This window comes from Panthera uncia (genome assembly GCF_023721935.1).
Source record: "Panthera uncia isolate 11264 chromosome A3 unlocalized genomic scaffold, Puncia_PCG_1.0 HiC_scaffold_11, whole genome shotgun sequence".
In the NCBI taxonomy this organism is placed as follows: Eukaryota; Metazoa; Chordata; class Mammalia; order Carnivora; family Felidae; genus Panthera; species Panthera uncia.
In genome coordinates, this window is record NW_026057578.1 from 29,917,452 (window position 1) to 29,933,630 (window position 16,179).

General features: G+C 53.9%; 1 protein-coding gene across 4 annotated transcripts in view; it reads left to right on the plus strand.

Annotated features, from left to right (window-relative positions):
- The window catches only part of SMOX (spermine oxidase), a 48,757-nt gene that overhangs the window by 13,433 nt on the left and 19,145 nt on the right, over window positions 1-16,179 (plus strand). For all 4 annotated transcript variants that reach the window (XM_049651076.1, XM_049651077.1, XM_049651079.1 and 1 more), the window contains exons 2-3: window positions 11,764-11,997; window positions 15,264-15,490. In XM_049651076.1, the coding sequence (XP_049507033.1) occupies window positions 11,790-11,997; window positions 15,264-15,490 (435 nt within the window). In that variant the 5' untranslated portion in view covers window positions 11,764-11,789. The remainder of the gene's footprint in view (window positions 1-11,763; window positions 11,998-15,263; window positions 15,491-16,179) is intronic.

Genomic DNA, 16,179 nt, shown 5'->3' on the forward strand with positions numbered 1-16,179 from the left:
TCCACATCCTCACCATTTTATTTATTTATTTATTTTTATGGTTGCCGTCCTAATGGGTGTGAAGACCAAACATTTTTGAATGAATGAATGAATGAGTGAATGAAAAGTCTGTCCCTTGCTTCCTCCCGCCCCTGTTTTCACCCCTCCCCTCCCTGGGCCTCATTTTCTCTCCTACCTTGTTCATGCATCTCCAGTGTCTTCCCCACTGGCTACACCCTAGGCCTGGAACATGCCCCCCTGCTTTAAGATGCAGCTAAGGCTTCCTCCCCATCCTCACCCCTGCTCCATGTCCTGGGCATCTCACCTGGACATCTCACTGCTCTGCACCCTGCACTATGCTGGGTCTGCAATGCCTGTATTGTTTGCTGAGCGCAAGCGTGACCATCCTGCCTCATTCTCTGGAGGGTTGGGATGCCGCCTGTGGAATCTTGTGCCCTCTGGGGTGTCGGGGCCATCCTGCCCCTTCTCCTTGGTGCCCCCACTGGGGCAAGCTTTCATGCGTGGCCGACTCACCTGGGGAAGCTCAGGGGCGCCCGTCATGCCTGCAGAGTGGCTTAGGTGGTGGCGGCTGCAGCTGCAGAGGAAGGTCAGGTGAATGCGGCCACGTGGGGCCAGCAGCTTGGAGGAGGAGCCCTGGAGGGAGGGAAAAGCGGTGTTGAGAGTTGATCTTGTAAGCAGTCTCTCCGAGCCTTTGCCGTTCTGCTGCTGGAGCTCCTTTCTCAGGTATCCCCTGGAAATCCTCTCTGACTCCTTTCCCTGCCCCCGTTAGGTGCCTGGCCCATGTTCTCCCGCATTCACCATCCCAGCTGTTATCACATCTTCAGCATCACGGCTGTTATCACATCATGTACATTCTCTCTTTAATCCATTGCTGTGTTCTCCCCAGAGACTAATGCAGTGCCAGGCAGGGCTGTATCTTGGGGGAGAGAAAACATCTAAATCTCTCTGAAGACTTCTGATTGGAGAGCTTAGGACTCATGAGAAAGCAGAGCAGATATGAGGGCAACTACTGTTCCACAGATGGAAATCGAGTCTTCCCCAGGATCACCGAGAGCTAGACCCTGTCCTGTACGCCCCCGCCCCAAGAGTCTGATTTAGATGACCCAGCATGGGGGCTGGGGATTGGTCATTTGTAAAAATCTCCAGGTGAGTGTGAATCCCTGGTTAGGTAGGAGTGCCTGTCTCGTGGGCTTGTAAATTGTGGGGCCTGGGCCACCTTGTCTTTTTACTCTGCCACAGCCCTGAATTTCAGAAACAAGGGAGCTGGGCTCCTGAGTAGAATGGGGAGTTTGCCTGGGGGTCTCTCCGGAGACAGAATTGCTGACTGTAGTTAGTTACCTATTGCTGTAACAAACAACCCCCAAATGTAGTAGCTTAAAACAGTAATAAACATTCATCATCCTCAGAGTTTCTGTGGGTCAGGAATTTGGGAGCAGTTTAGGTGGGTGTTTGTGGCTCGAGGTCTCTCAGGAGGTGGAATCAAGATGTCGGTTGGGGCCACACTCATCCGAAGGCTTGCCTGGGCTGGAGGATCTGCTTCCTGGTGGTTCACTCACAGCTTGGCAAGATGGTTTGGCTGGTGGTAGGACTCTTGCCTCCTGGGCCTCTTGATAGGATTTCTGGAGTGTCATCACAAGGTAGTGACCGGCTTCCCTTTGATTAAGCAGTCCAAGAGAGCACGTGGACGCAACAGCATGTTTTCTGACCCAGCTTCAGAAATCATGCTCTGTCACTTCTATGATATCCTATTGGTTACACAGGTCAGCTTGGGAGGGGACTACACTAGGGCACAAGTACTAGGAGACAAAGGTCATCGAGGGCCATCGTGGAGGCTGGTGACCACATGGGTGGTCATTTCATTGTACTTACAGCCTCATAGGTCTTGCCTGGGAGGTCCAAGCACCCCCAGGAAGTGGGATGGCCTTCTCTCCTAATCTTCGTTCCTCCCCTGTCATCAGACCATGGCAGTTATCACCGTGGGCTGAGGTGGTTCTCTTTGAGGCCTGGAGGTCTTGCTCTGGAGTCATCCTTCAGGAAGGTCTGAGACTTCTCTACTGGCTCAACGTCCCTGCCACATTTGGTCTCCTGGCCCAGGCCTCCCTTGGTGACCCTGATTAGTATGCACTTGGGCCTGTAGGAAAACAAATATAAAAACCATTGCTGCTACATGCCTGGTTCTGGGCTAAGTATTTTGCATTGTCGCACTCAACCCTGTGAGGCAGGCACTCTTTTTTTTTTTTTTTTTTAATGTTTATTTATTGTTGATACAACACAAGCAGGGGAGGGGCAGAGAGAGGGGGACAGAAGATCCAAAGTGGTCTCTGTGCTAACAGGCTGACAGCAGCAAGCCCGATGCAGGTCTGGAACTCATGAACTGCGAGATCATGACCTAAGGTGGAGTCGGATGCTGCACTGACTGAGCTACCCAGGTGTCCTAAAGCAGGCACTGTCTATCCTCATTGGGTTAGGTCACTCATCTAATAAGTCACAAAGATTCAAACCATTGGTATTAAAAAACAAGTGATCTGATCCCAGGGAGAACCTATATGCAAACCATGATGCTAGAACATGTTCTCAAAAAGAGGGGACTATTTACTAAGCTAGGTCATCAAGTGAACCATAGGAAAGTGTGTTTTTGTGATTGTGATTGTGTGTGTGTGTGGGGGGGTGAGAGAGAGAGAGAGAGAGAGAGAGAGAGAGAGGGAGAGAGAGAGAGAGAGAGAGAGAGAGAAAGAGAAAGAAAGTAGGGGAGGAAGGAAAGTAGGGGAGAGAGAGGAAGTAGGGGAAGGGAAGGGGGGAGGGAGGTAAGTGTTTCTTCCTTGGGTTCCCCAAGGGCCATAGTGATTTGGGTGCCTCAGAACAGGACTGGTGCCTTGTTCTTGAAGCTGATTTTCTCTCAAGTTCAGCCCTTGTAGGAGAACTTCCTCCCAGAGGAGTGTCTCTGTGAGCACCATCTCCCTTCAGGCCCACTCTGCCCACAGCCTGCTCTGCTCACCAAGGGCAGCCCTGCACCAGCGTGGTCCCTAGGACAGCGATCAGTTCTGTGGTCTCTTATACATGTGTGCTTGATGACTTCCTGGAGGGGGACTCAGAATTTGGGTGTCAGGTCCTGCTCGGAGGGAGGAAATCTGGGCCTTGGGGTCTTATCCTGAGGGCTGCTGAAGCGAGCCAGAATGAGACCTGTGCCTTTAGGACTTTGCTGGGGGACCCTGGAAGCTGGCCAATAGGGTCTGGGGTCCGGGCTAGCCTCACTCCGGGCAAGGGTGATTATTCCCATTTTATTATTCCCATTTTACAGATGGGAAAAGTGAGGCTCAAAAGTGAGGCTCAAGTGCTAATGGACTCTCCCAAGGCCTCACTGGTTGGGGGCAGAGGCGGCTGTCTGGGTAATTTCATCTTCTCCAGGAGCATCTAGGAGTCCACAGTCCACATCTCAGACCCCTGACCTCTCCTTGGGCCGAAGAGGCACGGGGTTTGCTTGCACCTGAAAGTTCTGGGATCTGAGGGGAAGAAGATGGGCCCTGCTGGCACAGAGCTGGCTGCCTCCCTGGCCAGAGAGGATGTTTGCCTGCGGTCACGCACAAAAATGGGAACCCAGGGCATGGGGGATGAGGAGCGGGGGTCGGAGGTGGAAGCTGAGCCGGTCGGGCTGGCCCAGATTTGGAGAGGTTCCTGGCCGAGTGTTTAGAAGTGGTCATGACTGGCCCCTGACCTGATCTACGATCAGAGTGTGAGCCACTCACTTACTTGTGCTCAGGGTGAGATCTCTAGGGTGGAGTGTGGGACAAAGCTGTTTCAGTGTGACTGTGGGGGCAGGAATGTGGTCTGGGGCTCCGCCCTGGCCCATCTCTACCTGTTTCCCTCTGGCTACACAGTCGTGGAGGCTGCCTGCCGGCTGAGCGTTAGGCCCATCAGAAACACTCTACCCTTTCTCTGGCTTCCTTCCATGCTTGCTTCCCCTCCTCCACCCCCAGCGAGGCTTCTAGCCTGGGCTGGGTTATCTCCAAGGCCTGTCTCTGTAGGCAGCTATAAACTGGGGTCCTGGAACCATCCTCCTGGGTCCAGGGAGCATCAAGGGAAGTAGGGGTGGGGACACAGAGCTCACCTTTCCAGGAATGCCCTTCCCTCCTGCCTGCCAGTGCCTGTGTGGGCCGTGCCATTGGCTCTGTCCCCCCATACACCAAGTCAAGGGCTGCCTCTCTCCATGCAGGATGCAGTATAGGCTTCCCGCTTCTTTTCTGAAAAGGCTTACAAAGACTTTTAAAGTTGCGCTTTTAGGGACTTGACTTTATGCATCTAGTTGTGAGGAGGAGATGTGGGTAACAAAGACATTGTGCTGGGAGAGAAGTCTGAGTGCCAGGACGGAAGATGGGGCCCCCAGAGCCCCTTGCCCACGTGGGCCTGTGGCAGCCAGAGAACATTGCTGGTGGGTGGGCTCTGTGGAATGAGGCTCCCACGCCTTCCCTTTTATGAGCTTGGGGTTGCCTAATGACCATTGTCTCTGATACCCGACCCTCCAGAACTGGGTAGGATGTAGGCTGACTCAGAGTTGGGGCCAGTCAAACACAGGCTGTCCATGCACTCTGATTGATGTCAGGGTTAAGGTCTGGTCTGATACTAGGGTTGCAGCCATAGGCTGAGGCCTGGGTCTGAGCTCAGATGCTGACTGGGGTTCTTCTATAAGTGAGATGGAGTCCTGGGTCCCAGGTGAAGCCCCTGTACTGGTTTCTTCAGGGGTCTTCTTCCCTCTCCTGCTGTCTCAGAGGTGGGCCTGCTAGGTGCTGTCTCATTTACTCCTCCCAGCTGTCCTACCAGGTAGAGGTCCCTATGCCCATTTTACAGATGGGAAAGCTGGAAGACTAAAGGAGGCCGTTAAGCATCAGATGGGCTTCAACCAGTGTGTCCAGGAGGTGGGGTACAGATGCTGTGTCTTTGGGCTAAGTTCAGAGGTGTTGGCCGGGTGGGACCCAGAGAAGGGAACCCACTAGTCCAGGTCACCTGGTAAGGAAAAGACTGAGCTGGGGCCTGAACCTGGGTGTCTGGGCTCCCAGGCTGCCCTTGCCCTGTCCCCATGCTTATGCCCTCTCACTGCCCACCCTCATGCCCCTGTGGCTGGCCAGGCTTGGCCCAGCAGCCCAGCCTCTTTCACTTCCTGGCTGGCTGGCCAGGGTGAGGAGGGCTGGGGAGGGTCTGGTGGGGAGGAGTTCGGGCCCAGCCCCTCCCTGGGGTTGAGGAGTGGGAGGGGCCTCACATGCAGACACAGAGCCCCTTTGTCTCCGCGGCTGTGCAAAGCAGCTGGTCTGGGATTTCTGGGCATTTTTTACATTTGAAGAATAATTGCATTGTCTGGGGGGCCCAGGAGAATCCAAATCCCTCCCCAGACCTGCCAGGCAGTCCAAAGAGATTCCCCTGGGCCAGCCCCCCAGCTTCCCTGCCCCTCCCTCCCATCTGTTAGAAGCCTGAAGCAGAGAGGGGTCCCTCCAGGGAAACTGAGGTAGGGCTGCTGCCCTTGGGCACTAGTAGTATCTGTTCAGAGGAAAGGATTATAAGTCCCCAAAGTTGGTTAGGGGAGAGTGCGGGTGGCCCCCAGAGCCCTGGGTAGGGCTCCTGTGAGGAAGCATGGGGCTTGGAGGTGGGAAGTGGAGCGCTTCGGCTGGAGGAGGCTGGATCCTAAAGGGTGAGGTGAGGTGAGCTGGGTGGGCTAGCTGCCTTGGCCGTCTTCTTGTCCTCTGGGAAATGGGTCGCTCAGAATGAGGTGACCTTGAGAAAAAGACAGGCAGACACATTTGAGAGTAGTAGCCTGTTTTTAATTTTTTTTTTGTAACATTTTTTTTTTTCCATTTTTGAGACACAGAGAGAGACAGAGTGCTAGCGGGGGAGGGACAGAGGTCAGAAGACACAGAATCCGAAGCAGGCTCCAGGCTCTGAGCTGTCAGCACAGAGCCCGATGCGGGGCTCAAACCGAGAAACCGTGAGATCATGACTTGAGCTGAAGTCGGACACTTAATCGACTGAGCCACCCAGGCGCCCCAAGAGTAGGCTGTGTTTAGAGGGGAGCCAAGGATGGGTAGAGTTTTTTTGTTTCTTGTGAAGGCTGACTTTGGGAGGGGGTGGGGCACCTGCAGTGAACTGGGCTACTGACCCTTCCTTGCAGTTCACTCCCAGGGCTTGGGGGCCGGGGAGAGTCACCCAGTGTAGCCTGGGACCACGCCCTGCTCCGTGACTGTGGGACTGCAGCCTCATTACGGAATAACAGACAATAGGATTTCTTGGGGTGAGATGTCCATGCTTGGGGAACGGAAGAAGGACGGGGGTGGGGACATGGGGGATCACTGCAGAGCCCAGCCAGTGGAAGGAACTCCCCTTTCCAGGGTGCTTCAAGAAAGGTCAGTGGGAGCAGGCCTTGCTGGTGGGTCCAACAACATACAGCCGTGCAGTCACACAGCTGCATAACCAATACTCCGTACAAGGGTGTGCGTGTCAAGAGAATCCAGAGCTGGCTTCTGTGACATGTGTGAGAGAGGGACATTTCCTATGAGGCCTTCAGTGGGCAGTGCCGGGGATCCCAAGACTTTAGTGAAGTTGGGGTGTGTGTGTGTGTGTGTGTGTGTGTGTGTGTGTGTGTGTGTGTGTATGTTTGGGGGCATCTGAGTGAGAATTGAAGCCAGAAAGGTCAGCTGAGTCCAGAGGGCAAAGGGCCGATATGCCGAGGCCTTCCCTATGCCTGGTACACGGTTAGCTCAGTGAATTGCTGGGTTACGTTCCTGGTCTATGAGAGGCCTGGGCGTGACTTGGGGCAGGCCCAGCAATTCTCTAGGGGTACAGTTCAGATGGAGGAGGCAGGGGTGTGTGGGGGGAAACTGAGGGGAGAGGCGACAGTGATTCTGGGGGGTTGACATGGCTTGACCTGATGGATAAGGGCAGGTCTTCCTGTGAGGATGCATTCAGCTTTGAGCCTTGGGACCGCTTGGCAGTCCTGTGGTTTTAATCATGATGGGGAAGCACAAGAAGATGCCTGGTGCCCCCTGCTCAGTACTGGGCATTTCCAAGAGGGGGTCAGCAGTCGGAGGCCAGGACTAAAGTACGTCTCTGGTATTTGGCAATTGGAGGCGCTTCTTGGAGGGTAAATTTGAAGGTGATGATGCAACTGGTGGGGATGTTGAGAGAAGGTGGGGTGGGAAAGTGACAACGCCAACACCCATTTCTGTCGCCTCACTTTCTCATCTTCATCCTTCTTTTTTGGGTGACCCTGCCAAAGGGATGGGGCCTTTCTTCCCTCTTTTCCTCTCTTCTGCTGCTGCCTTCTTTCCAGACTGGCTTCTTGGGCAGGTTCAGTCAGGGCAGTGGGCAGCAGGGGGAGGTGTTGGCTGGCAGGCCAGAGCAGAGGTTCGGGGGGAGGCAGTGGGGCATCTAGAGTGGGGGTGGGATACTCATGCCATGGCTGGCCTGATTTCTTGAAGCTACCAGGCTTGGCCTCTTTGGGCACATGGGAGCCCCAGGCTCCCACCCTCATTTTTCCATGGAAGCAGGAGCAAGAAGACAAGTGTCCGTTGCCCTGTGCCTCCCTCCTCCCCCTCCCCCTCCCCCTCCCCCCCCCCTCCTCCTCCCTGCCTGGCTGAGCCAGCACTTTTTTCTTCTCTCCTTTATCTGCTCAAAAAGTACAGGGTGTTCTGTTTCTCCTGTGCATACAGATCAAGGAGGATGTTATTTATTTATTTATTTCCCAAAGGCGAGAGAAGGACAGGCAGGCACCGAGGAGCATGAACTGATTCTTCTTCCTCAATAAGCCGGTTTCTCATAAAATTAAAAAAAAAAAAAAAAAAAGCTGAAAGGAAAAGATGCCACAAATCAACAGAAAACAAGTTGCTTCTCACACTCTCCTCTCCACCCTGGCTGGAGATAACAGCACTGGAAGGCCCAGTTCAGCGTTTCGCTGAGGGCCTGGCACGGAGTAGGCGTTCCTACACATGATTTTCTCTGTCCCTTTCAGTTTGGACTCCAGGGTGTGTTGGCTCCGTGTGTCCATATGGGGGGCCATGGGGCAGCTTTCTCAGCTCTCTGCCTTCTGTGGGCCCTGTGTAAGGCTTCTCTGACCGTGGAAGGAACTGGCCTGTGGGATTCCTTGGGGGGGGGGGGGAGGAGGTCATGGGTGCAGGTGACCCACATGGCCCTTGCTCATTACCTACTTTCACCCCTGTGCTGTTTGAGTGCAAGGTCTCTGATACATTGGGAACTCAGGGTCCTTTCTGTGTTCATCTTAAAGGCAACTGCCCACCTGCGTTCCCCACGGGGCATTTCTGAGCCCCCGTCCCAAGGCTCTCTGCTCAGAATTTAGTTATAGAACTTTACAAATGATTTTCACACTTGAGGCTCTTGAAAATATTGTCCGTCTTGCCACATCCGCATAAGGCCTTATTCGACTGTCACAACAATGTAGTGAGGACCAGCTGGCCACTTCTGAGGGTAGCCAGAAGTTCAGGTAGCCGGCTGGGGAGGCGCTGCGCCCCAAGTATCCTTTCCCCATAGCTTCCAGCTTCACTAGACCCCGGTTTCCAGACGGGGTGCCCCACGGGAACTAGAGGTTTTGTGAGGAGACTTCAGAGGGGAGTGGGTCCCTCCCAGTTTTATCCCAGTCACACCTGGAGCCCGCAGGAAATTTTCAAGAAGGGGTTGCACCAGTCAGGTTTGAGACCCCCCCCCCCCTTTACTGTATAAGCAAGGCGGTTTTGGAGGGTGACCCCGGCGGGGGGTGCTGATGGAGCCAGGACACCAGCACGCCGGCAGGGCCCCCCCAAGTCCTGGGGGTGAGGCACGCGGGCGGGGCGGGCGGCAGCGCCACGTCGCATCGCGGGGTGCCTGGCAGGTGGCGTCAGCGGCAGCGGCAGCTCCGAGCACCCAGTGTGTTTACCAACGTGACGCCACCCCGCGTCGTCTCGGCGACCCTTCCTCCCGCTGGCCGCCCTGGCCGCCGGGTGCAGGCAGCCACACCCTCCCCTCTAAATTTAGTCCACCGGAAGGAGAACCTGGGGGCGGGGAGGGTGGCAGGGCGCAGGGAGGAAAGGACCCAGGCCGCCCGACCCCGTGCTCCCAGACGCCCAAAGGAACCTCGCTGGAGGGAGCGGGGAAGGATAGGAGAGGGAACGGAGCTGCAGGGAGGAGGAAAGGCGGAGCCGCACCGCCTTCTCCTGGAAGGGGGCGGGGAGCCCCGGCCTCCAGCGGAGACTCGGCCTCGGAGGGCTCTGGGCCGCGGGCGCCACCTTCCGGCCGTCTAGGGAACTGCCCGGGCACCCAGGCGGTCGGCCTGGGTCTGGGGGTTTGCCTGGAATTTGGGGGCGGGAGTGGGGGGACAGGCCCGTCCAAGCCCAGGTGCCCAGGTATGGCGTCTGCCGGCGGAGTGGGTGGCGGGAGGCATGAGGAACAGCCCCAGCGTATTTAGAAAAAGACCCTTTTGCTAAGCCTATGATAAAGAGATGTTGAGGGGCGCCATTCAAGGTGGGGGAAGCTTTAATGATCAGACCAGATGTAAGAAGTCAGTATGTAGCTTGCTCGCTCCTTCCTTCCTTCTTCCTTCCTTCCTCTCCCTCCCTGCCTCCCTCCCTCCCTTTTTCTCTTCTTCTCTCCCTCTCTTTCTTTATCTCTCATTCTCTTTCCTTCCTCCCTCCCTCTTTCTTTTTCTTTCTCTTTCTCTCTCCTGTCTCTTTCTCTTTCCTCCCTCCTTCTTTCTCTTTCTTCCCTCCCTCTTTCTTTTTTTCTCTTTCTCTGTCTCTTTCTCTTTCTTTCCTTCCTCTTTCTTTCTCTCTGTTTCTTTCTCGTCTCTTTCTCTCTCCTTCCTCCCTCTCTCCCTTTTTCCCTTCCTTTCTTTCCTCCTTCTCTCTGTTCCTCCCTCTTTCTCTTTTTCTTTCTTTTAATTTCTCTGTCTCTTTTTCTGTCTTGTCTCTTACTCTCTCCTTCCTTCTACCCTTCCTTCCTCCCTCCCACTCTTTCTTTTTCTCTCTCCCTTTCCTCCCTCCCTTCCTTTCTTCCTTTTCTTCTTCTTCTCTCTCTCTTTCTTTCTCTCCTTCCTCCCTTCCTTCCTTCATCCCTTCCTTCTTTCCTCTCTTCCTTCCTTACTTCCTGCCTGCCTACCTGCCTTCCTTGCCAGGAATGAATATCTGAATGGTTACTGAGGTACACACACATACATATAAAAATGACACAAATCCTACCTGTCCAGGTCGGTGGATCTTTGTATGTATACTGTGTGGCCACCGTTCAGATCAAGATATATATTCCTTCCACCCCAGAAAGTTCCCTCCTGACTGTTTTCAGTTATTCTTCCCCCTGGTTCTGTTTATTGTTGAAGAATATGCATGAAAATGCTGCACATAGTGCAGTAGATTTATCCATTCTCCCGTGGTTGCTTCTGTTGTTTTGGCTCTTATAAATAAAGCTGCTATGAACATTCCTTAGCATGTGTGTTTGGTGGACTATGTCCTGCTTCTCTTGGGCGTATTCTGGGGGGTGGGGCTGCTGTGTCATTGGAAGGGTTATACTGAGCTTTGTTAGGTAGGGGAGACAGTTGTTTTATGTCCCCTGTCTGCTGCACTGCCCAGCAGCCACCTTCCAGACACCCTTCCTCCCCTGTTGTTAGTAGGTTCTACCACTGAACCCTCAGCAAAGACAACTGGAATCGAAGTTGCTTGGGTCAGGGAGGGAACAGAGACAGGATGAGAGCCGAGCGGCCCCTTGGGATGGCCCACAGGCACCTTGGGGCCCTCGTGGTCACTCTGGGAATAGGCGGTAGCCTCTCCCAGCACTGGGGCGATTCAGGGACCCCCCTTGGCTGCCTAGCCATCAGCTCCCTGGTCTGGCGTCTCTGAACAAGCTGGCTTAGTGTAACTGTCAATTTGATGTCTGGCCTCTGGTGCCATGGGTCCTCACAGTCCACCGTTTCCTGGGCTCCTTGCTGCTTTGCGGTGACTGAGGGGCTGGGTGGCTGGGGGAAAACAACCAGAGAACTACCCGGAATAGCAGAGGCTCGTCCGATACCGGCCTCGTGGCACTTTCTGGGGGGAGGGCGGGACTATGTCCTGCCCACCAAATTGCCACTTCATTCACACTGTGAAAGACCAACAGAAAGCTAGAGGAGGAGAGAAGGGGCAAAGGAGAAAGAATGCCAGGGAAGAGCCACGCACGGGAGGGAAAGTAGAGGGTCCAGCGCTGTGTGTGCAAGTGTCCTGCGGTCTGTGTGAGCATCTTGGGGTCTGTGTGAGCATCCTGCGGTCTGTGTGAGTATCCTGGGGTCCGTGTGAGCATCCTGTCGTCTGGGCATCTGGGATTGGTGTGAGCTGGACCACAGCAGCCGTGTCAGAGCGAGCTTGTTCAGGGTCAGCAGTGTCAATAGTTTCTCTTGAATTTGGTCTTTTTGGGTCATCACCTTCCTGGCTGGCTCTAGTCTCAGCCTTGGGGAATAGGCAGTGTGCCTACCAGGTTGGGGGTGGGATTGACGGATCCCAGGGGCTTAGGGTGGTTTCCCAGCAGTCCTGATTGCCGGCGGGGGCCCACAGTGCATATTTTCTACCTCTCTCCTTCCCTCTGTCTGTCCTCCTCCTTGCCACATCCTTTGGAGATGGCTCCTCTTGTCCAGGTCTCCTGAAGAGCAGGAGGGCTCAAGGAGGTCCCCCCCTCCCCCGCCCCCTTGAGGGCAGAGCTCATGAGTGTCCCATGGGACAGGTGGGAAGTGAAGGCAGAGCAGGTAAGCTGTGACACCCCTGCCCCCTGCAGGTTCCTAGGAGGCCAGTGCGGACGGTATGCAAAGTTGTGAATCCAGTGGCGACAGTGCGAATGACCCTCTCAGTCGTGGCCTACGGAGAAGGGGACAGCCTCGCGTGGTGGTGATCGGCGCTGGCTTGGCTGGCCTGGCTGCGGCCAAAGCACTTCTGGAGCAGGGCTTCACGGATGTCACTGTGCTCGAGGCTTCCACCTGCATCGGAGGCCGCGTGCAGAGCGTGAAACTCGGTAAGTTTCCCCCCTCCACCCACGCCAAGGTCACCTTTTGTCCTTCAGTGCTCTGGCCCTGCCTCAAATCTCATTATTTTGGTTTTTCCCTGGGATAAGTGGGCCTTTGCCAGAAGCTTCCTTTGCCCTCTGAGCAACCCTCTGAGGTGGGCAAGATGGGGCTCTGGCCTTCGTGTTTGGAACATGACCTAGAGTTCAAGTGTTTAGGAAGGAAAGGACACCCAGGCCAGTGTCTCGGCAGTGGGTGGACCAGTTTCTGCTTCACAAGAAGAGTAATTCTGTAAGTTCTTATTAGTCATTACCTCTTGAGTGTGAATTAACATATCATGACTGAGAGCTAGTCTTGGGACAGTAGGAGCTCAGGGCAGCAGAGTGGTTGGGACTTGGGGCCTCCTTGTGGGTGATGGGCAGATCTTAGCATTGCCTGGGAAGATGATCTGTCCAGGTTACAGAGTAATGAGGCCTCTGGAGAAAGCCTCCAGGTAAGAGACTTTCCCTAGGACTGGGCAGATTTTACCAGGGGTGGGGGAATTGCCTGAAATACAGCTGGAGGTCAGCACTTCCCAGCCAGGGGGTCTGACCAATGAGAGACCGAGTGGGTAGGGAAGGGGCAGCTCCCATTGTGGTTCCTGAGTCTTGATAAGACATTCAGTGTATGATGCAGAAACAGAAGATGAGGACAAATGGTCTAGTCTCAGGGGTAGCTGACAGCTGAGACATGCCACGCATGGAACAGGCGGCGGGGTGAAGAGATGGGGTGCGGGAAGCTGCAAAGAAGCGTGATCTGGTGACCTGTTGGCGGTGGGGGCCTTCCTGACTTGGGGGACTTTGGGCAGACTTCAGGTGATGGGGAGAGTTGGGCAGGTAGCAGAAGGGGCCATACGCGTGGAGTGATGTATGTGATCAAGGCAGACTCCGCCAGGAGCGGGGAGAGCATGTCCTCGGGAGGGCGAATTTGTGTGTGTTGTGTGTGCAGACATACGGGGCTGAAACCAGGGGCGGACCTGCTACGATGTGAGGTGGTGGCTCTGAATCTCAGTGGTCGGGGCAGGCGTCGAGGGCCAGAAGCCCCAGGGACACTGGATGGTGCTGGTGCCCTTTGATGCAGGGGTGTCACAAGGATCGCAGTCATAGAGGGGCAGGCAGGCGAGGGCAGGAAATATCTCTCGACCAGGGCCTGCCCACCCCCCCTGTTGCAGAGCCTGGGGAATAGGGGTGGGGTGCTGAGTTTGCTGCCGACCTCAAGCTCCTCACCTCATTCCTGCTTTTGCCAAATGTCCGTCCAGGAAGGGTGCTGTCCCACGCCTGGATGTCACTGCCCAGTGACTGTGTGGTTTGGAGCTCCCTGCGTGCCCTGGGGAGGGTCCAGGCCCCTCCCCGAGGTCTCTTCCTCTCTTGGGAGCTCAAACCAGGCAAGACACTTTGGGGAACCCCAAGCGTGAGGAATTAAAGGAGGAGTAGTAATAAATACTCTCAATGCCCACTAGGAACCCACTGGAAGCAGGGCACTGGGTTTTTAGTTTTTTGGTGCCATCCCATCTGCCCACCTTCTGGACAAAGGGACATACACGTTCCTGCATCTTCTCCCAGAGACCTCAGGAAATTCTGTCTCACTGGCGGTAGCACGAGGTTGACCGTTTTGTTCTCTTGCCTGCTGTTTGGCACATACATATATACAGGGCTATTTTTAGTAACTAGTGGTTTAATTAGAAACAGCCAGGAGAGGGGATGCACAAAAAAAGAATGGCCAGTTCCTGGGGTGAGGGGTGATTGTTGTCTGTTATGGCATATCAGATAACTATTGCTGCATAACAGATCACCCCAAAATGTAGTGGTTTACAGCAGTACCATTTTATTTACTTAAATTCAGTGGGTTGGGAATTTGGGCAGGACTCAGGCAGGTGGTTCTTTCACTGGTCTTGCCTGGAATCTCCCACTCGCCTGCAGTCATCCGGTGGCTTGACCGGGGCTGGTTTGTTTATGACAGCCTTACCCATTTGTCTGGTGGTTGGCACTGGCTTTTTGGCTGGGCCACATGTCTCCAACAGGGTAAACCTCTCCATGGTGGTCACATTCTAAGAGTGTGAAAGTGGAAGCCACAAGATCTCTTGAGGCCTGGGCTCGGAAGCCGCAGACATCACTTTCACTGCATTCTGTTAATCAAAGCAAGTCACAGGGCCAGCCCCGATGCAAGGGGTAGGGAAATGGACTCTACCTCCTGATGGGAGGACTGGCAAGGTCACGTTGCAAAGAGCTATGTGTACAAGGACAGAGGAGGAATTATTGTGACTGTCTCAGCAAAAAACTTAACTGCACATGATATCTTGACTCAGCCCTCCAAAACAAAACAAAACACCAAAAAATGTTCCTCTCTCTTCCCCTTGCTTTGCTTCAACTTCCTTGGGAACTAGGCAGGGAAGGAGACAATGTGCCACCATCCCTACAGCATCGGAAGAGGAAACTGAGGCCCAGGCACAGAGGCAGCTTTCCTCAGAGCATCTGGTACCTTGGCTCTGGATGGGATGGTAGGACCAGCACCAGCTCTAGCCCTGTCCCAACTTGGGTCCAGGAGTTGCCCCCTGCCCTAGACAGACTCCTGGGGTTCTGCCACCTAAGGTTTTTCTGCCTTAGGAAGACAGAGTTTAGTTTTCTCTGGAAGTCTATTTGAGACTGCCTTCAGGAGGAGTCTTCCAACCTGGAATGTTTGCCCTCCCTCCTCTGCCTCAGACTGAGCTGGGAGGGGGGCCACTTTTTGTCTGGGATCGGGGCTTAGACTCCGGGACCATTGGAGAATGTTGAGGAATTGGGGTAAGGTCAGATGAGGACCTCGGGCCAGAGGACCTCAGGTAACCTCTCTCCCCTCACTGGGACCACTGTACCCTCAGGTGCCCACACAGTATCTCCTGAGGGAGAGCCATCAATGAAAAAGGAGGGCTCAGTGTCTGGTGTTGTGTTAGACAAAGGTGGGATGGAAAAGCAGAGCCTTGTAACTAGTCCAGTGAAGCGACTCTGGGGGCAAATCACAAAAGCATTCAGGGTGGCAGTTATCTCAGCTGTAAAGTGGAATCCATTTTGTGCCACATGTAGTTTCCCCTGGGAGCTTTTCACTGAAGACTTTGGTTGGTTGCCGGATAGGGGCCTAATTCCCCTTCCTGCTCTGTTGAGGGGATGGAAGGATCCTCTTGGAGGAAGAAGGCTGAGGCAGTGTTCTGGCCCTCTGTGAAGAAGTCCCTGCCCCTCTAAGGGCCTGTTGTTGTCACCGTCAGGACACGCCACCTTTGAGTTGGGAGCCACCTGGATCCATGGCTCCCATGGGAATCCCATCTATCATCTAGCAGAAGCCAATGGCCTTCTGGAAGAGACAACTGATGGGGAGCGCAGCGTGGGCCGTATCAGCCTCTACTCCAAGAATGGCGTGGCCTGCTACCTCACCAACCGTGGCCACAGGATCCCCAAGGACGTGGTTGAGGAATTCAGTGATTTATACAACGAGGTGAGGTGTTAGCAGGGCAGCTGGACCCTTGGGTGTGGGAGGCGGGGAGCACGCCGGCAGTGTGGGGGGAGTTGAGTGCCTGCTGGGGTCTTCTATGATCCTGGTTATGTCTTTGCACACTCTCTGGGCCCCGTATTTGGAAAAGCAGGACAATTTGAGGACAGGATGAAGGTGAGGGGTGGAGAAGTACGAGGTAAGAAGTCACTGATACAGATGATTACATATGTCTTCAGAAAAGCCTTAAGCACCTTTTATTAGATTTATTACTGGGTACTTGGGTAGTGATTGTTGTTGTTGTTGCTTTTGGATACTCTTTTAAGTTGTAATTTTTTAAAACTTTATTTTCTGGGGCACCTGGGTGGCTCAGACGGTTAAGTGTCCAGCTTCAGCTCAGGCCGTGCTCTCACGGTTCATCAGTTTGAGCCCCACAGTACGGAGCCTGCTTGGGACTCTCTCTGCCCTTGCCCCACTTGCACTCTTTCTCTCTCTTAAAATAAATAAATAAACTTAAAAAAACAAACAAAAAAACCCCTTTATTTTCAATTTTTTCCCAATGTATAGAACTATAACTGATTATATTACATGTTGACTTTAGCTATCTTGATGAAGTATTATTTTAATGCTAATATTATATCTATTAACATATTATTTTAATTTATATTCTAATAGTATTTTAGAATTTTATGTAT